This window comes from Monodelphis domestica, chromosome 4 (assembly GCF_027887165.1).
Source record: "Monodelphis domestica isolate mMonDom1 chromosome 4, mMonDom1.pri, whole genome shotgun sequence".
In the NCBI taxonomy this organism is placed as follows: domain Eukaryota; kingdom Metazoa; phylum Chordata; class Mammalia; order Didelphimorphia; family Didelphidae; genus Monodelphis; species Monodelphis domestica.
Genome location: NC_077230.1, coordinates 451,657,148 through 451,680,092, shown reverse-complemented (window position 1 = coordinate 451,680,092; position 22,945 = coordinate 451,657,148). Strand labels below are relative to the sequence as shown.

Here is a 22,945-nt window from a genome sequence, read left to right as displayed (position 1 = left end):
CGACTCCTTAAAATTCTTGGAGAAAACTTGGTAAATGGAAGAGAAATGCTAGTCTGTTCTAAGTGACATGATAAAACTGAATGAAGAAAGAGTCACACAGGGATGAGGTGGTAAAATCCGTGGTGTCTCCATCATTGCTACTAAGAGAGTAAAATATTCAGGGTATAATAATGTGGTTTACAAGAGGTAACTTAGAACCTAGTTGTGACAGAGTGAGTGAGTACAACTGTGGACCTAGAACTGAACTACCCTATGGCTGACAGCATTTTCCTTCTGACACTTCTAATTCCTTTTCAGGGAAAGAGAAGAATCAGAAATATTCCTTGTCCCTGACAACCTCTTTTCTACTTCAGGTGGCTGCAGAAACACTACTATCAAGTTTTGGCTTTAATGTTTGCTGTAGAAGAGATCAACAGGAACCCCAATCTATTACCCAATATGACCCTGGGATTCCATATCTACAATGCCTATCACAATGATGACAAGATCTTGGAAAGTTACCTGATGTGGCTATCAGGCCAGGCACAGACCATTCCCAATTACAACTGTGAGAGGCAGGCCAAGTCTGTGGTGGTCATTGGAGGAGCCAATTCTGCATTGACTGTCTCCATGGGAACCCTACTTGAGCTCTATAAATTCCCACAGGTAGGGAATCATGGGCTTAATTCAGACTATACTGATTGTAGGGCAGAGGGCATCTCTGGATGGTTTGCTATTAGACCCTAAGAAGCTTTGGAGTAGTCTGGTACCTAATTCACCTTTCAGATCACTCTCAGAGAAGAAAAGGAAAACAGAAATTTGGAGATCAGAGACCTTCTTTTCATCAAGTCTTGCAGAACATAACATATTTTGACCTACAGAACTTTTGAAATAATACTGCTAAATCCAGAAAATATATACTAAACAGTTAATATTTTAAGGCCCTTAGCAGAGTAGTAGGGATAGAAAGAAAGAAAGAAAGTCTGAAAGTATTTACCTATATTACAGCTAGGTGAGGTTTCCTGAAGGAGGTGACAATGTGAATGATCAGAAGCATTAAAAAATAAGCACATATGAAGAGTGAATCCATTCTAGGCAAAAGGAAATGAAAACAAGTAGGTTAATATGGGGAGAGGGAATCTTTGCTACAATACACTCCAACCTAAAAAGGTTCTTGTTTGTTCCTATTCAGATCAGCTATGGTCCTTTTGATCCACTCTTGAGTGACCCAGTCCAGTTTCCTTCTGTCTATCAGATGGCAACCAGTGATACCTCTCTTTCTCTTGGCATGGTCAGATTGATGGTGCATTTTGAATGGACCTGGGTGGGACTAGTCACCTCAGATGACGCAATAGGTGAGAAATTCCTCAGAGACATGAAAGAAGAAATGGTCAGGAATTACATCTGTGTGGCCATTGTACAGAAGATCAGCATTAGTCAGACAATGGATATTGACTCACAACAAGAGTTTTTGATGAAGATAATAAAATCTAGAGCTAATGTGATTGCCATTTATGGAGACATAGATTCACTACTAAGTGTGAGGTTTCATGAGAAGCCTTATTTTCCTCGAAAAATAGTATGGATCACCACAAGTGACTCAGATATTACCAACAAACCTGGTGCTGTCTATTTTGACAATTTTCATGGGGCTCTGATATTCTCCACTAAGACAAGTCAGATGCCTGGTTTTCAACACTTTCTGAAAACCATTAACCCTCTCAACTATCCAGATGATATTTTCCTTGAGCAATTCTGGGTCACAACTTTTGGATGCACATCTAATCACAGAAAGGGGGATGGAAGTGTCTGTTCACAAAATGCTTCCTTTGACACATTAAGTCTGAGATATTTAGACAAAATTATTTCATTCCAAAGTTATACTATCTACAATACTGTATATGCTGTGGCCTGGGCCCTTCATGAAATGTTCTTGGTGAGATCAGAAATAGAACCCAAAAGACATGGTGACAACCAGATCATTCATCCCTGGAAGGTAATGTCCCCCCTTTATGCATTGATGTCCAAATCTCTGAATGAAGAAACTATCACCTACAGAAAAGGAAGAAAGAGTTGGTAACCAGTTCTGCTCATTTTTAAGTGGGAAGACTGCATAGCAGAGCAGTAAATTCAGGGCATTATATGTCATTTCTGGTCATTTAAGCATTATGGTTATTTGAGATACCTGTGACAGGAATGCAAAAGTGAGAAACCAGTTCAAATGGTTCCTATCAGTCATTTGTTGGGGAGAGTATCTTGGGAAAGGGAAGACCATCTATATTGGTGGTTCCATGCTTCCAGTACAATATGGGGACATCAGAAAAAGGCATCTCTCCTTTCCCTGGAAGCCTTAGTTACTACTTCAGAGTATTATTGATCAATGTTTAGAGACCTTGTTCTGAATTTAGAAGACTAGTGTTCATATCCTAACTCTGAAACATAGCACACAGGCACCTTTGAACAAGTTTCTTGAGCTTCCTAGGGTTCATTTGCAAGGAAAGAATTTTGGACTAAAGGGCACTCAGTGCCTTTACAGGTCTAGATCTCAACTTTAACAATGGATTTTAAGTCTCAAAACAAGGATGTAGATATGGATATTGATATATTTTGAAAAATGAGACCTTTATCAAAGATACTTGCTATAAAAATATTTCCCAACTTTCTGCTTTCCCTCTAATCTTTGTTGTGTTGATTTTATTTGCACAAGAAAATTTAACTTAATATGGTCAATGTTATCTATTTAATATAATAAAATGCCATAAAATTGAGTTCTGAAAACAAAGACTAAAAAACTCACTCTCCAGAATTAAAAAAGAGAAAACCTAAAAATAAGTGTATTTCTATACATTGATGTATATATATATGCATGTCTTTTTATATATATACCTATATATTTTATATATTTTGTATATGTTATCTGTTCATGTAGGTATAAAATTTACCTAAGTAAATACAAAGGAAACATAAAATATATAATATAAAGGTATAATTAGCATGAAATTCTGGGAGATTATGGAAAAAAGATAAACATTATTAAAGTAATCTTCATAAAGCAGATATGAATATGTCACTCCTTTGACACAATATGATGTTACATTTTTCTACATGATCCATCATTAACTCCTTAAACATTTTTGAGAAAATAAAACCTCCTCAGTATTAAAATGAAAGTTCTTCTTTGTCTGATTCCAATTTTCCAAGCTGATTTGATAGTTTACCTCAAAATACATTCTATGGTCCAGCAAATAAGACTTTTGGTAGTTCTCTGAATAATATTAAAGTGCTCAATTCAATGCACAAAGTCTCTTTTCTACCATACATTCCTTACAGTCTCAGTTTATAGATGGCAGATTATAGAAAGTATTTATTAATTCTCTTATATGAAATTCTATTTGTAAGAAAACAAAATGTTTAGGGAAATGCATGGCACATACTGGCTGCTAGAAAGATGTTTTCATATATTTTCTTCCACTCTTACAAACATATTGTATTTATTTTTGCTTTTATTCTGCTATGCCTTGCAATGAAATGAAGTTGAGTACCCTGAGGAGAGATTATTTTCATTTTCATCTTATATTAAGAGTCCCAGCTCAATACCTTGGGTACAAAGAGTATTTTATAAATAAGTTCAAATACTTTTTGTATTGGATTGTAAGCAGTTTGGTTAACCATTTGAGAGATTTCTGCAGAACCCCACTTCTTATGAACCAGCATGGCAAGCTTTTTCTGTGCTTCCTTTCTCAACTACTTTCTCATTAAACTGAGGGAATATTTCTGGCTTTTTTAAGAGTTTCCAAAATTCCTACTTCCAGTTTGAATTTGGGACCAGTGTTCTAATATAATGAGACTTTTACTGACCCAGGTTGTCTTACCCAATTTATTAGGAATCCATCCATGACAGTAGAAAAATCTTAGGATTCAGCTCCTTTTTTTTTAAACTAAGTCATCAATAAAAGTGTTAGACAACATAGAGCATAGCAACATATTCATGAGAGACTGGAGATCTTATAATTAATCTCTTTCACCCTTAGCTTCACTCCTTTCTGAAGAATATCCTAATGAACAATGGTGCTCTTGTTTTAAAAGAGGAAATCTCTAGTAAACTATATAATCCTCAACTATTTATCATTTCCTAATGACACTGAAGTTCTAGAGAATGTGGTACAGTTTCTTGCTCAGTCTCCCTTTGGCCAAGTTTCTAGCATCCAATAGAAGACAATAGTTTGGTCCAGGTCATGGGGAAAGGTGAAGATTTATTAGAAAATCAGTTCAATGAAAGCTGTAAACATAATACAGAACATCAAAATTTTGATGACTGTTTTCATCCATCAGTCAAATATCACAATATGTGATTGGAGGAAGCAGCTAGAAAATGAAGAATTTATCCCAAATCTAGTTAAGCAGGAGAAGAGTTAAGTGCACCAGGACAGATAGCCCTTTGTGTAGAGAACCCAAGAATCAGTGAGATTGTCCCATAAGAGACCTGGATAGAAATTGGAGAATCCATTTTGTCCATAGCAGCCAGGTAGAAGGACCTACATATTAGAACTAAAGAAGTTTGATTATGTACTGCAACGTTCAATGAAATTTCCAGGTTACTATAAGGATCTGAGAAATGGCAAAACTAAAATTTTAGAACTCTGCTACAAAATTGTGAATAATCCAATGCTTAGTTCAAGATCCCACTACTTGGAAAAATGTTTTACCCTTTTATTAAATCAATTTTTTGAAACTGCCAGATCATAACAATTCCCTCTACTATGTGGATCATTTTACTTCCACAAGCAATGGCACAATTGAAAGAAAAGGTACACATCAAAAAAGCAACTGTTGACAAATCTAGGATTTTAGTAATATAGAATAGATCAAAGTACCTCATCAAGTCAATATATCAGTTTAGTCACTCAAAGGTTTTATGGTGATGAAGCAAAACAGTTCAGGGAATGGAAGTTTTACCTAAACTCAGTCATCTGTAGGACTGATGAAGAGACTGAACTTTTTTATGATAATACCAAATTTCTTTCTTCACTCAATCATGTTTTCTATTCAAAAAAGAATTTATTCTACAGGATGATAATTACATTAGATGTTTAGGGAAATACAAAGAAAATATTAATATATTTGATCAGGGTCCCTTCACGTATGAATTTAGAAATTGTTTTTTAGATAAAAATTTTGGTTAAATTAAACGTCCTCTGACATCCTTGTTAACAAAATGCCAGATTTTAGGCTAAGGTTGGGCCCTGTCTAATTTAACTTTGCTTTCTTAGCCACCCAATGTGTGAGGCAATATTTAGGTTCTTAGAAACACTTAAGTAATGAAATGGCAGATGAAATTATAACCTCTGTGGATAGAGAGGCAAAGGAAAGGAAGATCAAGAAAGAGCTGACATTTTCTCAAAACTTCCCTTAGTCTATATATTCTGCTTTAATGACTCACATGTCTTCTCCCTTCTCAACTATAGCTCAGTCTTTGCTTGACTCTTGAGAGGGATTCTGGAATACTAAGTTTGCTCCAATCTCTCCACTTAAGACCCTCATTTTGTTTTGTTTTGAGACAGATACTTCCTTTTATATAAATTCTTTTGAGAATTTCCTAGTCTCTCAATCAATGCCTTTCACTGATTCAAGAACATGTACAGTTTCTGTTCATCCTCAGCTCTGATTGAATCAATTGAGAAGTGCTCTTTCCTTAAAAATTTGATCACTTTTAAGTGGGAAGAATAATAAATGGAGAATTACCTTTATACTCCACACACATATTTCAGTACACACACACATAAACACAAATACACACACATACACATGTATACAAACTTATGCACACAAAAAGAGTTTATTTTTATTGTGAGGAAATCTACTGGAGTTTATTTGGAAAAGTCTATAGTCTCAAATCTCAGATAGTTCTTTAGTGACTTGGGTGCATTTACATTATACTTTTAGAATACTATCAAAACACATTGTACTGGTATGTTCTATGAGCAAGAAATTGGGATAATTAAAAATGAAATGGAATTAATCAAACATGGGCAAATATTTCATATCAGAAACCAAGAAAAAGGAAAGATAAACCCTCACTACAGAAATAAAGGTGATACCATAAACTAATTAGGGGAACAAGGAAACTTTTAACTGTCAAAATCATGAGTAGAAAAGAATTTATGACCAAATGAAATGCTGAAAACATAAGAGAAAATGAAATGAATAATTTTGATTATATTAAATTCAAAAGATTTTGTACAAATAAAACCAATGCAACCAAGATGAGAATGGAAACAACAAATTGGGGCAGACATTTTTATACCAAGTGTCTCTGACACACACCTCATTTCTCAAATAAATTGGGATCAGAGTCAAATGTATAGGAATGCAAAACATTCCCTGATTAACAAATATTCAAAGAATATAGACATTTCTCACATGAAGAAATTAAAATGATCTATGTTCATATCAAAAATGTTTGAAATCACTATTGATTAGAGAAATGTAAATGAAATCTACTCTGAGACATAACTTCACACCTATCAGATTTTCTAATAGGACCAAAAAATGATAAATATTGGAAAGGATGGGGGATCCTTTTCTGGCCTTTTTCTCCAGAATAAAAAAATTATACATCCACCTTGAGTTTTTACCTAAACATCTAGTCTGCTGAGACCTTTTGGGATCCTGACTCTTTAGTTTATTAGGAACAAATCTCAGTTTTCTGACTCTTCAAAAATCCCAGAATTGTATTATACTTTTTGTAAAGGGAACCCCCTCCCCCAGAAATCATATACTGGAGTCTTCCTACCGGCATCCCTGTGCTGTGTTCATTACGTCACATGAGAGGGCTCCAAACATAGATCACGGGAGAAGTAACCTGGCACAATAACTTGGAAATGAACAGGTTAGGAATCAGGGGTAAAGGATAAGAAATAAAAGGGGATTCCAGGAAGTGGTCTCTCTATTTCCTTATTTATGGCAGTGAAAGGAATGTGGCTGAGAGAGCCATGAGAACCCATGTGGCTAGTTTGAAAATAGACTTTAATCTCTCTCTGTCTGTACTCTCTTATTCAAGTAATTATCAATAAACTCTATGGAAATTAAGGCCCATAGTTTTAATTTAGCTTGAACACCTTCTAACTTCCATTGATAAAAAATATTAGACATCAGAGAGTACAGCACATCTCCCTGAGATATCCTACTATTCACTTCCAACTACTTTTCTTCTCTGTTAGCTCCACTCCTTTCTGAAGAACATCTGGTTTAACAACAGTGCTGGGAACCAGGTGATCTTGGAGAAGAAGAAGAAATCGATGACAAACTATGATATTCTCAACTATGTGACCTTTCCTAACAACACTGATATTCTGGTCAAAGTAGGAGAGTTTATTCCTCAGGCTCCTCCTGGCCAAGATTTCACCATCCAAGAGAAGGCAATAGTGTGGCACCAGTGGTGGACAAAGGTGAAAAAAAATTGAAATTTAGTTGGAAGAAATATGTATACATAAAAATGTAGCACATCAGGATAGTCACTGTCATGTCACAATTCAAATGCCACACTGCCCACTTGGAGGATGAAATTTGCAAATAAAGGAGTTACACAAAATCCAGTTGAACTGGTATAAAATCAAGGGCACAAGTACACATGCCCCTTGAGGTGGACAACCCTAAAGTCAGTAACTTTTTCCCATTGCACAGCTTGGGAAAGCAGAACAAGCTACCTGGTCCATGACAACTAGACAAGAAGAATCATCTTATTAAAACCAATGATTCTTGGTAATTTCCTACTATACCCAGTAAACTTTAATAATGTAGGTGTTTCAGGGACATTAGGGCCTCAAATGTTTGGAGATCAACCATAAAACCCTGGATTATCCTAATTCTAGTTCAAATCCCAATAATGGGAATAATATTTCCAATTATGCATCAATTCTTGTTACACATCTATAACTGCTCTCTCTACCATATCATTCCCTTTGCTTCCACATGAAGTGTCACCATTTAAAGAAAATTAGACAGTCAAAAAGGAAATCTTGACTAATATTGAATTTTGTTATCAGGGAATAAACCAGAATACCTGATCAATTCAGTATAAACAGTGGTGTCACTAGAAGGTTTCATACTGATACAGCTAAACAATTCACAGAATGGCAGATTTGTTAAAAATTAAGTTGGATAGAAAGATTGATCATTTTTATTATATTATATATTCTCTTTCTCATTTAATCAGGTGCCATTCAAAAGGAATTTCTTGAGGAATTATATGATTTGAATATTGAATTTTATATCTTAGAGAGAATATAAAGATGATCATATTATCTTTCACCTGGAGTTCCTTCCTCTTGGAATTTAGAGATTGGATTTTGGCCAAAAGGTAGAAATTGAATTACAGTTACTCTCAAATCTTGCTTAGGAAAAACTTCCACATTAGTCTATGACTGGGTTCTCTGCCTAATTTTACATTGCCTCTCAGACCTCATCAACATTGTGGTAAAATTCAGGTACCTGGAAAACAGTTGTTTTCAAAAACTATAAAACCATATCTCCCCATGGCTATGAAAATGGGTTTGATCTACCCTTATTTTGACTAGATTTAAAAACAGACAGGATGGAAATCTGTTCTTTAATCATCTGTAAACAAGGACATTTTCTGGTAATAAAGTCACCTTGGCAGTCACCATGTTGAGAAGCATGTAGTATGCAGCCATTTGACAAGTCAGCTGTTGTCCTTGGGATACTCTCCTTCCTGTGATGAAGGGGTTCCAGGCTCTGATGCCACTTGCTCTATGACGACTCTCTAATCAGAGATGTCCTAGGGAGATTTTAAGTGATGACATCAGAAGGGAAATATGTTGGCATACAGGACAAGAAGTCAAGGGTTTGAGTTTTTTTTTCTTTTTCCTAGCTGCTTTCTTTACCACCTTTCTCTAGCCCAGCTCTCCTGACTAACTTCTAATTTTGATCATACTTAAGTAATTGTTATCTCTCTCTCTCTCTCTCTCTCTCTCTCTCTCTCTCTCTCTCTCTCTCTCTCTCTCTCTCTCTCTGTCTGTCTGTCTCTCTGTCTCTGTCTCTCTGTCTCTCTGTCTCTCTCTCTCTCTCTCTCTCGCCCTCTCACTGCTTCACTCAAGTTTTGTGGCATTTGTTCAGACTGTGAGCTAATCACTAGCTAGTTAGAAATCTTGAACAGCAGATTAACAAATTCATATTTTGAATCTAAATATACAGCCTCCTGAGAATTTCATTTCTACAAGAGAGGAATAATGGAATAACCAAGCTGATTCCAGCATCACCAAATCCTGCCACTCAGAATCTCTAAATCAATGGCTTTGATTGATTCAAGGAAGTATATTGTCTCTGTTCACACTCAGTTCTTATTTAATCAATTTAGACTACTCTCTTGCTCTCAATGACGGTGCAGATTGTTTTTAAAGAAGAATATTCTATAGAGCACTTCCCTTACACTCTGCGTATGCACATAAGCATATGGAGAAAGTTTTAATGTTTGCTATCCTGAATTAACTAAAGAGTGTTTGGGAAAACCCATACTCTCAAATCTTACATAGATTTTTATTACTCAAGAAAGATTTTTAAAATTATTTTTTGATACTTTCTCAATTCATTGCTCTATAGCATATTAGGAAAAGTCTCTGTTGGTTATGAATTATGATAATTAAATTTCTTCACTCTCTAGATTTTAAAATACCATTGGAGTGAGATCTACCCTCTAGTAACTAATTTGCATACATTCCTTTGTTCTTCAGTTGGGAAGAAATAAAAAAAATAACAATGGTGGACTTGGAAGAATACTCAGATTGTATGCTTGTATCTAAAAACAAATTAGGCACGAGCATCCAACTACATTAAGACATTCCTGAGGCCACCTCTAAATCAGAAGTTTAATTAAGCCTTTGTATACTTCCTGGTGTAGGCAGTTCCTGAAAGATGCAGTAAAATTTGCGGCCCTGGATTCCACAAAAAAGTCCAGGAGGGAAAACCTATTTGCTGTTTTGACTGTGTTCCCTGCCCTGTGGGCCAGATTTCCAACCACACAGGTAAGTCTGTGTAGACACTCATCAGCCTCAGAAAACACAGATCCTGGACACAAACCAAATCTGGGTGTGTCTCTCTCATCACAAGCATGCAATAACAACTCCCTACCCGTGGACCATGATGTCCAGAGAGCAATGGATACCTAGAGGAAATTTCAGAAGGAAGATCAAACCAATTGAGAGCCCAGTGTTAGGGAGTATGCTGATTTATGTCCCCCAAAATGAGAATTTCTTGCCTAGTTTCACTGTGTTCCAATTTTCTAAGGACAGAGATGTAGAAAGCATGTCTATTATCAACAATCATTCACATTGACCTAGGATTTGATAGTTTTTAGCTGTTTTTTAGAGGTAACCAAGGACAAAATAAAAATCCTTTTTTCATAGTTTTATAGAGAAGAAAGATAAAGTGACCAGCCCTCATCATGCTTATATATAAAGAGAGCTAGAACAGTAGCCTGGCATACTGAAATGAAATACAACTCATTTTTCAATTTATCTCAGCTGACTACCTTGAATGGTTTCATATATGTTGGAGCCAAGAATGTACAATCACCATGACTGCATCATTTACTCTTAAAATTCCCTGCTTTTTTGCTGGCCAGGAACCTGCTCCATGCCCAGATTTCTCATTCAACATAAGATTTTAGTCTCTGGGAAGACATAAATAATACTTTGAAGAGGCAAATGTTTAATGATAAATCTGAATAAGTAGGCAGACATTTCACAAAACTATACTAATTTGAAGAAGGGGAAATTAATGTCTTCTATGGAAATAATCTGACCTAGAGCTATAATTCCAAGAACAATATGTCTTTGAAGGAAGTTCTTGCAATAGTTGTTGATCAATAAATGAAAATGTATGGGAGATTGTTCCCTCCTCAAAACGGTTCATCGAGAAAGTAGCCTAGGAGGGGTCTCCTGAGCATGGATCTAAAGTATCTAGGACAATATCCTCCTGACCTGAAATGGAAGGAATTCAGCAGGGACCCACCAAAGACACAGCAGGAAGAACATTTTTCATTCTTGACCTGGAGAACATTGCTGTGCCTCCTACATTGTTCTCTTAGTGATTTTCTGAAAACAGTATCTCATTGCAATATGTCCTCTTCATTAAAATAAATACTGCTGGAAGCTTATAAGTTGATGAGCTCTGAGAATCTTTACACTTAAAAAGTGGAAGAACTCAGTAGCCATTGGGTCCCTAATATAAAAACTGGAGCAATACTTTACCTGTATTGTGTTTAAATCCCCCCAAATGGGATACCCACCATGTTTTAGTGTAACCCCTTCTAATTTTAGAACACTCTCATTATTAAAAAGCTTGGCCTCACATGGAACCTCAATTTGCCTCTTCTCAATTTCCCACCTATTTGGGTTTCTCCCTCTACAATGAAACAGAGCAAGTCTTGTCCCATGCCACACATAAGTCTTTTGAAAGCCTAGTACCAACTCTCACATCCCTTCTGAAATTTCTCTCATTCAAGCTGTACAAGCCTAGTTCCTTCCTCAATTTTTCTAGAGTACTCAGAGTTCATGACTATGCAAAGAACTTAAGAGCCATTTAAGTAAAGCCTAAAAGACAGATTGCCAACAATTAGGTGTGTGTGTGTGTGTGTGTGTGTGTGTGTGTGTGTGTGTGTGTGTGTGTATATATATATATATATATATATATATATCCATGTCATCAGTATTCTAAGCATTAACAGGAAAGGTATAGAAACCGAAACCTTTAGGAATTGTAAATGCTGCATCTCCACATACAATTCCAGAAGAGTCCACACAAAAAACAGCTATGGATATGGTCTCTTAAAGGAACTATGGGCCAGGTTGAAGACAGCAAGAGAGGAATAAGCTCAATTTCTTTACTTTGTAATATACTGCTGTCACATTTATTATGGTTATTATTGTCATTGTTAATAATTATGCTTCATATTTATAGAATACTCTAAGAATAAAATTTCTATTGTGCCCATTATTTATTTAGTACTTTAAGGTTTGTAAAATCCTTCACATTTTTCTCTCCTTTGATCCTCACAATAACATCATTTTACAGATGATAAAATTGAGGAAGAAAAAAAAATTAATTGACTTCCACAAGATTGCAAAATCACAGACTATCTAAGGCAAGATTCAAACTAAAGTCTTCCAAGTGCTGTATTTATATGCTTTCACAATATTCTATTACTTACTGAACCAGAGAGAGTGATTAGTCACAACAAACATTTCTTAAAATTTCTTTACTGTCCCATAGGGAAGTTATGTTGAAACTGACATATTGAGACCTTGTTTATTCTCTTCAGACAGAGAGCAATGCATGAAATGTTCAGAAGACCAGTATCCAGATAGAGACAGGATTTATTGTCTACCCAAACTAGTGATTTTTCTGGACTATGAAGAACCCATGGGGAAGACCTTGGCCTCCATAGCTGTTTGCTTCTCTCTCCTTACAGTTCTGGTTCTCTGGGTCTTTGTGAAGCACAAAGATACTCCCATAGTCAAAGCCAATAATCGAGATCTCAGCTACACTCTCCTCATCTCCCTTTCCCTCTGCTTCCTTTGCTCCCTGCTCTTCATTGGCCCTCCCACTCCAACAAATTGTCTCTTCAGACAAACAACATTTGGAGTCATGTTCACAGTGGCCATCTCCTCTATTTTGGCCAAAACAATTACTGTGGTTCTGGCCTTCAGAGCTACAAGACCAGGCAGCAGGAGCAGGAGATGGGTGGGATCCAGAGCACCCATCTCTCTTGTTGTCTTTTGTACCTTCATTCAAGTCATGCTCTGTGCAATCTGGCTCCTGCTCTCTCCCCCATTCCCTGATGCAGACACACACTCTGACCCTGAGCACATCATCCTTGAATGCAATGAGGGCTCTCTCATTGCCTTCTACTCTGTCCTAGGATACATGGCATTCTTGGCCCTGGGGAGCTTCACTGTGGCTTTTCTAGCCAGAAACCTCCCTGACACATTCAATGAAGCCAAGTTCATCACCTTCAGCATGCTTGTATTCTGCAGTGTCTGGATCTCCTTCCTACCCACATACCAGAGCACCAAGGGGAAGATGATGGTGGCTGTGGAGGTCTTCTCCATCTTAAGCTCCAGTGCTGGATTACTAGGCTGCATCTTCATCCCCAAATGCTATGTCATTCTTGTGCAGCCACAGAAGAACACCAAGAAAACTTTAAAAAATAATACCAATTTCTGAATTCAGGTATAATGTTAAATTTCTGCATGGCTCCCACCAAAAACAAGGGGATTTTAAAGTGTCAACACAAATTAATCTTGTTTCAGAATGTCCCAGTGAAACCCATCTGAACTTCAAGCTCAACTAAACAAGAGCTTCTTGACTGTTCCAAAATCTCTTGAGGCACCATTAATATGTTATCCACAACTTTATGGACTTTGTTATATTATCTTTCATAATGCTTTTTCCTTTGTCCATTTATCTTTTAGTTGTATGAATTCCTTGATGATCTCTGCTTGAATACCTTTCCACCTCTTAAACCATAATATTTGTGGTACTCTTCCTCAATTCGTCCTTTAATTACTGAGACACTCTCATTTAATTTTTCTTTTATCCTTTCCACATTCTCTAGGCTACCTGAAAGGAAGACATATATTTTGAATTACATAATTAATTTTCCTAATATCCCTGATTATTTTATATTTCCCTTTTGAATAATTAGAACAGAGAGATGGAGTGATGGATGGATGGATAGATAGAGAGATAGAGATAGAGAGATAGAGAAAGAGAGAGAGAGATGTGATGATACAAAAGTTTACTGAAAATCTAGAACCAAATATGTAACTCCAAAATGATAAATAAGAAACTAGAAATAACTAATTTTCCATAGCTAAGAAGTACAATTATTAGAATTCTAAGACTTGAGTAAGGAAGTATAGAGTTAAAATTTTATTTGAAACTCACTAGATTGGGACCCTAGCCAAGTTCAACTAGAGGCTGACCCTACAGTCTGGATTTTCTCAGGAAGAATTTGTACGGACACCTACCCCTGCTTCTTTTGTCAAAGCTGACCAGGGATTCCAGATGACTTAGGAACCCCTTTTTTGACCTACCTGCTTTTATCTGTATTGACTTTTCAGGAACATGATCTCCTTGAAGTCAGAGATTTCCATTAGTTTTATCTTTAGTCTCTAGACCTGGCACAATGCCTAGACTAATCTTTAGGCATTTAATAAGTGCTGGTGGAATAAAAAAATCTCAATTATATTAGATTCTTATTCTTTTTGCCTAAAATTCATCTCTTACAGAAATTCCAATCAATCAACAAACATTTCTACATTTTCTACTCCTGAGCAGTATATTCTATAAAACTGAGATGTGAAAAAGCATAGAAAAAATCTTATTCTACAGAACTGGAAAAAATGGAGGAAGAACATAAATATATATTTGTATATATACATATTGTGTGTGTAAACACATATATATTTATATATACACATATATTCATGTTATATATTTCTACAAAATACATACAAATATTATGTAGGTATATGCATGCAGTAAATAAGTACACATACATTTTTGTATAGTATAATATATGTGTGTATATAATAGCACCTACTCTCTAGAAATGTCAGGATAAAATGAGATAAAATTTAGAAATCCTTTGCAACCATTTAAGTTCTATATAATGGCTAGCTATTTATTATAGATTTATATAATCTTAGATTAATAAGAATTTAGTTATAAAGTATAACTTAAGATTGAATTGGTCACAAACAGGACCTTATGAAAGACTTGAGGAGCATTTTAATGTAGATTTCAGAATTGTTTTTAAAAGAGTTAACAACTTTCTAAGTATGTATCTATTATTGGTAATCGGTGATTGGCCAGTGAAAGAGAGGAGTTCCTTCTCCAGCCACTGACTGCTGAAAGGATTAAAGAATATATGGAATACTGTGGGCCCTCTTTTATAAATTTCTTCCTAGAAGAATCAGAGTAGAATATTCTTTTAGTAATGATTGTCTACTCAGAAGAGAAGACAAATGATATTTCTCTGTAGTATCCCATACTTTTAATGAGAGGTCAAGGAGAAGAATGCTGCCAAGAAACAGAGTTAAGGTGACTTTTGTCCACTGGAAGATAAAGGACATTTTTAATATTATAAAAAAGAAGAAAATAAATGCTTTACATCTTTTTAGCTGAAGGCATTGACTGAACCTCAGGCTGGAAGAAACAGATCCTCTAGTTGATATTCAAGACGAACTCCAGCTGAACAGAGGAACAGCTTGGAAGCAGAGAATCTGAGAAGTGATTTTCAGCAGATCCACATGTTTAGGAGAGACGTCAAGTCCTTTGAGGACTTAGTCCAACACAATATGAATCAACTCAACTTCAACAGGAAACATCTGTTCAACAAAGAAGCTACTTTCACCAAGAAACCTTTTAAAAATATATTTTACTATAATGTCTCATTTTTATATTGCTAAAATTCTCCCTGTATTTTTTCCTCTCCCCACTTGTAGAAAGATATCTCTTACAATAGAGAAATTTTTAGAGAGAAAGAAAGAGAATAAATTTGACCAAAAATGTTTAACACCAAAAAGATCTGACAATGAATGAGATGTTTCCTCTAATCTAAACCCTAATATCTTCAAAGTAGGGTAAGGGAAAATTGTTTTGGGTCATTTTAGGTCTTTACCATTTCATGACATTCAATTTTTCCTATGTAGTGATTCTGGTTCCTTCCACTTAACATTGTTGGGGTACTTGTATACATTGTTTTTTCTTGACCCTACCCACTTTTATTCCAGTTCAGATCATCATTTAATTTTTCTTTGTATTCATCATATGCACCACCTCTCATGACACATTTATGTCCCATCTCATTTATACATCACAATTTGTTCAGCCATTCTCCATTAATGTCTACTGTGTTTTCTATGACAAAAATGTTGCAATAAATGGTTTGGTACATAGTTTCTTTTTTCTTTGATGGCCTCCTTCTGATAGATTCCCAGATATGGAAATGAGTGAAAAGGTAAAGACATTTTAGTCACTCTTTTACATAATTCCACCTTATTTTGTAGACTAAGCATACAAATGCAATATTGCATTGTGCCTGTCTTTGTACCAGTCTTCCAATTTTGACTCTCCATTGTGATATTGAAATCACTTTAAAAGACTGATATATATTAATTTAAGGTCACCAAGGAATTCAGCTATGTAATTCCTAAATGAAACACTCAAGTCAACTGCCACCTTTTTTTATGGTGTTTTAACTACAAAACAGGAGGAAGAAAGTATTAGAGGCAGAGAGAGAGAGAGAGAGAGAAGGAAAGAGGTTTTAAATACCCACTCTGCTCAGGCTGAGCCAAAGTGGGCTTTAAGGCCCTGGATAGATAAGGCAAGGAAAGAGATCAGTCCTTATCACTCATGTGACCAATCTGGAAAAAAAAACAGTCCATGGGCTCCTCCAACTTCAGGTACCATCCTCCAATTGCCTCTCACCCTCCTCACAGGTAGTGATGAGAACTCCAGAGGCTGTTCTCTACCTCACTTCCTGTGTCTCACGTGTGCCAATGGTGGCTCTAGCTTGACCTAGGACTGCCCAGAGGTCTGTCCCTTTTTTGCATATGTCTGTTGAAGGCCATATTCTCAAATAATTAAATCTTGAGTTTGTTGCAGTCCTTCCTAAATCTTGTTACACTGAGTAGGTTGGAGATTGTAGTTTCCAAGACCTGATTCTGTTATTCCAAGTATCTCTATTGTTATTGATCAGGAAATAGCTAAATCGGATCTTCTAAAGAATGGTCTGAATAGGGTGAAGTAGTTTTGAAATTCACACCATGCCTGTCTCCTGTCACATTTGTCAATTATAAGGGAATCAAAGAAAACCCTAGATGTTGTCTTGATTTACATTCCTCTTATTATTTATGACATACAACATTCTTTCCCATGGTTAAGAATGTTTTATGGACAATTCTTCAAACTGAATGAATAAAGTAAGCTTTACATTTCTATTTCCAGAGTCCTGAGTTATCTGAACTTATTGGATTTTTTCTTATTCATGGATTTCTCTGTTTTCTATATATGTCCACTCTTCCCAGTAGATATTGATTATGTTGTTGAGAAAATGTCAAAAGTGATTTTATTTGGACTAGATTGAATTTTTAATACTGCATTTCATGTGAATATCTGTGATATTATATTGATTATTTTTAAATGGTCACAGTTAAGATCTACCATGAAAACAATGGAGGATTTGTATAAAGTGAAGCATACGTAAGAGACTTGAAAGCCATTAGGACAAGTAAGGAAAGCATATTTTCCCAAAAAAGAATTTCTTTCCATAAGTCTCAGAGAGAGTTTGAGTGTAGCTGCATGTTGAGTATCCTCCTCTTGGAATCTAGATCTGCTCATTTAAGTTGTAAGGAAAATACTCAATGATTTATTGATATTGTTTTAAGGTACCTTGATATGACTAGAAAATTGTATAACCTGAACTCATAAGTCTTGTTGACTGCAGAGAATCCTTAGGGAAGCCCAGTGCTCGTTTTGGATTCACCTCGGTCTCAGGTACAAAACTGCTTGTGTTTTAGGTTCCTCATTAGCTTGTGTTTTGGTTTTGCCCCAATTTTATTGAAGGCTCACACTGTCCTGCTGATAGATTTTGTATGTGCAGTAGTTAATGTGCTGGTCCCCTTGTTTGAAAGCTGTCATGTAAACTGCACAAAGACTTGAGGAGTGAAGCTAAACATTTTTCTTGCTCTCTCTCCTCTAACAAATGACTTCATTAAATACTTTCTAAAAGTTTTCCAAGTTTTGAAATTTGGTGATCTCAATAGCTCCTATGTATTCCATGATCCTCTCTATCCTGATGGTTCTCAGACCTATTTAGCCAACATTAGCCTCTCTCCTAACATTCAAACTATCAACTCCAGAATCCTATTGGACGTCACAAAATTGGCCATGCTATAAGCATTTGAAACTCAACATTTCCATCAACAACTCACTGGCTGTTGCTAGCTGTATAAGTCAACACAGGGTATTTAAAATCTCTTTTGACTACAGTTCCTCATCTGTAAAATAGAGATAATAATATTATTCCCTGAGGGTGGTTGTAAGGCTTCAAATGTGTCTTTTAGATGGGGAGTTTAGGAGAAAGTATCAAGGAAAATCTGGGGTCACTTGAGGTTAAAGGAGTGAGGAATGAGTGAGTGGATCCAATTTTGTGGAGGAGAGGAATATTCAGAAATCTGAAAAATAGAGAGAAGATTCCCAAGGAACCCAGGGATTGGGGAACCATCAGTAGTTGAGAGGTTCTAGAAGGTTTGGAGAGATTAAGGAAGGATCCAAGAAGGACATGAGAACAAAGTTAGAACCAGGAGTCATGAAAAGGGCTGCCAATGTGTTTGGCACATAGTAATCAGTACACAACATCATTGACAAACATGCTTTAAATGCCTTAGCAGACAGACTCATAAAAGAAACATTAACTGAGCAATCAGAACACAATCAGAACACACAATCAGAACAGAATAGTAATAATAGACTTCAATGTTTCCCTCTTTGTTTTGGATAAGTGATAAGAGATAAATGAAAGAGAAAGTCAGGGACTAAACAAATTTTCCAGGAAATTAGAGTCAGAAAATGTGTATCTTTCAAATAGAGACTCAAAAGAATAAACATAAATCTTAGCAACAAATGGAACTTTTACAAAATGTTAAGAAAATTAATAAGACACAGAAATGGTAAGACAGAAGGAAAAAAGCAAAAGTAGTGAAAAGATTCTATAAGGAACACAATGCAATGAAAATAAAGAGGCATTGAAGGGTAAGGGTTGGAAAGTATTGGAAAAAAGACTGTCAAAAATCAAATATGAGCTGAGTAATGAAGTACTGAGTATTGAAGGAATGAATGAAATGGAGGTAAAAAGGAAAGTACTCCAGAAAAGGGGAACTGGGCAAAGGTTCTTATATAAGTGAAAGAGGGAATAGACAATTTAAGTATCTTAATATTCAGGGGGGAAATGAATAAGCCATAAATATACTCTCAGAGATTCAAAATAGAAATTCAGAAACAAGTGTATTTCCTTGTGAATTTAATATAAAATTCAAAGAATAATATACTATTTCATTTGAATTGCTTGCAGCCTACTTTAAAAGAAAACTATTGTACTGCTATTTAAATCAACAAAAGAGAATTTAAAAGGAAGAAAACATTAGACTAAAATATATAAAGAATATTATTTCAAAATACTATGTAATGTGAAGATAGGATTAGCCCTCCCTTTGCCCATGTTTAGCTAAACAAATCAAGAACTCAAAGCACCCCTGCTTAAAACTAAGTAAGAGAATTCATGAGTCACTTACTAAAGACAGCTCACAAGCCAAAAGGCTACTGTCACTGCCCCCCCCCCCCCAGACTGTGCTAGGTAAATTGAAAGACTGAGATTGATTCCCAAAAAGTGGGGAAGGGACAGGAAGGGTTGTGGAAAAAGGACTATAAAAGTCATGAACTTCCTGTCCAAGGAATGTCTACTTCAAACTTCTTTGGAGATTGTCTTTGGAGGCTCTGTGTTGGTGAGCTGGACTGGAAGAGGAGGCTCTTTCCTTGGATCTTGAGGTGGTGAGTGGAGTGATTCCTTCCTTGGTTCTTCAGTGATGAGACCCGCTCTTCTCCTTGGCACCTTAGTGGGACACTCTCTTCAGCTTGAGTTCTAGTGACATTTGTAGTGGTCTTAGCCTCATGTTCACTGAAGGTTCTCAGTGGATTCTTCAGCATCTCCTGGCTCTTAAGATTTAGATTTCCTAATTAGGATGTTGGATTCTGGTGAGAGTTACTTTCAGATTCACATCTGTGGTCTGGAGACATTAGGCTTAAACTCAGGGGTATTGGTAGCTAGGCAGTACTTTCTGTCTCTTTCTCTATATTTTTCCACTTCCACTCTTTCCACCTCTTTGTAAATAAAGATGCTAAAAGTCATTTTAACTTAAGCTACAATATTTTTTAATTGGTGACCACAATATTAGTTTAGAATTTTCAAATTAGCATAAAAACCTAAATTTAAATTCTTATAGTAAAATGGTACTAAAGAGGTTATCACCACTTATTACAAAGAAAATATATTATTCCCAGGTTAGATTATACTAGAAATGCAATCATTTTTAATATTAGGAAAATTACATAGTGTACTATAATGTAATTATTCATAAAACTAGATAAAATAATGTAGATAAATTAAAAAGATTTTGAAAGAAAAAGTATATGTTAATGGGTAAAGACTATAGAAATTAGTGTTATAAATAAAACTTAATCGGCAAACTTATTACCAGATTTATAAGCATTTATTAATGAAGAGAGAGAAATTATAGATTGAGGGAGAAATATTGGTCTCAACGTTTCTAACTTTAGGGAGAGATCTGATTCTCTGTTTCACAAACACAGACCTGGGCTTACCAGAGATTACTAGATGAGATAAAGGATCAGTGCACCAGTACAAGGAGCCAGTCCTTCTAGAGCATAAGTTTAAAAAAGTGACTCTCATTCCCTGCTCCCTTTTTATACTCCAGTAGCTCCTCCCCAGGTGATGATTTTGCCCTGGCTCTGGGATGTTGACAATGGGGATGTCCATTCTGACTGGGAAGTCGGGCTCTAGCCATCAGACATGCCATGTGATATGTGATTCCTATGACTTCCCACTAGGGTGCTCAGAATCCAAGTCCCCTAAATAGTTTACTTCACACAAGAGGAACAAATGGTCTTTTCCTTCATTTGACTAAATTACCTAAAATGAAGAGCAAGCATCAGTTAAAGTAATGATCAGGGATAAAACAAGGAAATCCGTTACTAAATGTAGTTGATATACTACTAGAAACACCAGCTAGAGCAATAAGGCAAGAAAAAGTAATTGAGGAAATGAGCATAGGTAAAAAAAAGTACAGAACTATCATTTTTGCAGATGACAGATTACTTAGAAAATTCTAGAAAATCCACCAAAATTAATAGAAACAATCCATTATTTTAACATAGTAAAAGGATGTAAAATAGATTTTTGAAATGACCAGACTTCTCCATTTAGCAAAAAAAAAAAGTAAATACATACATAAATAAGTAGAGAGAGAAATTACATTCAAAAAAGCATAAAATATATTAAAAAGCTAGGAATCAATTAGCCTTGACTCCTTCACTAATTTTATGAATAAAACTACAAAATGTACTAAACATTCTCCACAAAAAATAAAGAAAACACTAGAGGAGATTAATTGTTCAGGATGGAGATATATTGATATAACCAACATAACCACACTATTTCAACAATTTAAAAATTCAGTGACATGCCAATCAAACTATCAAATAATCATGACATTAGGAAGAAATATTAATTTCCTCAATTTATTCATAGAATTTGGGCAAAATGATAAACTTAGATATATCTATTAGCATGCTACCCATCAATAAATGGGTCAATGACTTGCCTCCTTATCTGCCCAAGATCCATAGGAAAAACTTTGTTCCCCTTTTGTAGGTTTATGGGGAGTATGGAACAAGGGGTTGAATGGGATAGATGGCATCATGGGATGGTGTACCGCATTACAAATTACCAAACCCCAACTTGGTTACAGAACTGAGGTGTAGGGAGCAACATGATTAGTTGGAAGTTTAATAATGAAGACGACAACAATCCCACCATCTTCCCTCATAAGACAAAGAAGTTATTATTGTTGGAATCAAGGTACTAGATAATACCCCAGGATTTTGGATAGAAAACCAGTCATACTTGAGTGATAGCTTGGTGACTAAAGATATCCAATATAACTGCCTTTCTTTTTCATACAGTCCTCAAAGTTAGGAAAAAATTTTGAGGCAAGAAAGATCAGTCACTGGGTGGCCTGAGATTTTCAGCTTAACACATTACAAGCCAGCTGAATTCTAAACAAAATTTTGAATCATAGAACCATGACTTAAGCTGTACAAAAAAATAAATCATTTGTAAATACAATCAATAGGAAAATAATACAGCAATACAGCAATTCTAATCTTCCCAAGTTAAAACTATTAGTGAAGAATCTCAAGAGAAATAATGAAAGCATTATAAGGGATGAAGGTCAAGCAATAACAGGACAAAAGTATATTGGAAAATAGTAATCATCAAAACTATTTCTTACTAGTTAAAAGTATTTAGAAAAATTGAATAATTCAATTACAACCACAAGATCCAGAAGCAAATGCACATTATTTACAATAAATGTAAAGTCAAAACCATAAGGATCAATCCCTCCAGTCCCACAAAAAACTTCTAGAAGGGTTGAAATGTCATCTGGGAGGGAAAAAAAAGACTGTTTAATATGCCAATATTAGTTCCAAATAGATATGTAGTCTCTACATAAAATGACATATGATGACTAAGTTATAGAAAAATTTAAGAATATTTTCCACCAATTAGAATGAGATAAGAATTAAAGGCCTAGAGAGCACTGCAAAGAGATCAGTTAGACAGGTTTTTTAATTGAAAAAGTTTGCAAAAAGAAAGATAAGGCTGTTCAGATTTTGTTTCTGTCATACTATGAGGGGAACTGTTTATTAAGAACTCAATTCTTTACCATAAATTTCTATGATTAATGTCTATTATCCTGAACCTTTATGGAACTGTTATAATTAGATGGGGATGAGTTATGGCCCAACAGATTTTAGAGAGTTGAGGCAGCTGGACCATGTTTCAAAACAGAAAGCATGCTATTAACAACTCTAGGAGTATATGCTCTAGATTACAAAGTCTACTTCATAATCTAACTTATTGGCCAAAGTGACAGATAAAGATGTAAATCACTGAAGGAGCTATATGCAAAGAACACACTGATGGCCCATTGGTGGAGAAGAAAATTGCCTTGACTGCTCTGGAAAGCCTTTTGTAATACCCAAGAATTCATTAAGCTACATAGATTGTTTGATCCATCTACAC

At 35.5% G+C, this 22,945-nt stretch overlaps 1 protein-coding gene across 1 annotated transcript; it reads left to right on the top strand.

Annotated features, from left to right (window-relative positions):
* Positions 1-357: 357 nt before the first annotated feature.
* Positions 358-13,221, top strand: VN2R589 (vomeronasal 2 receptor 589). Its single transcript, NM_001099540.1, is given in 5 exon segments — positions 358-645; positions 1,172-1,975; positions 7,200-7,427; positions 9,896-10,023; positions 12,321-13,221. Coding segments are annotated over 5 exon segments (2,316 nt in total). The 5' UTR covers positions 358-390.
* Positions 13,222-22,945: the final 9,724 nt, after the last annotated feature.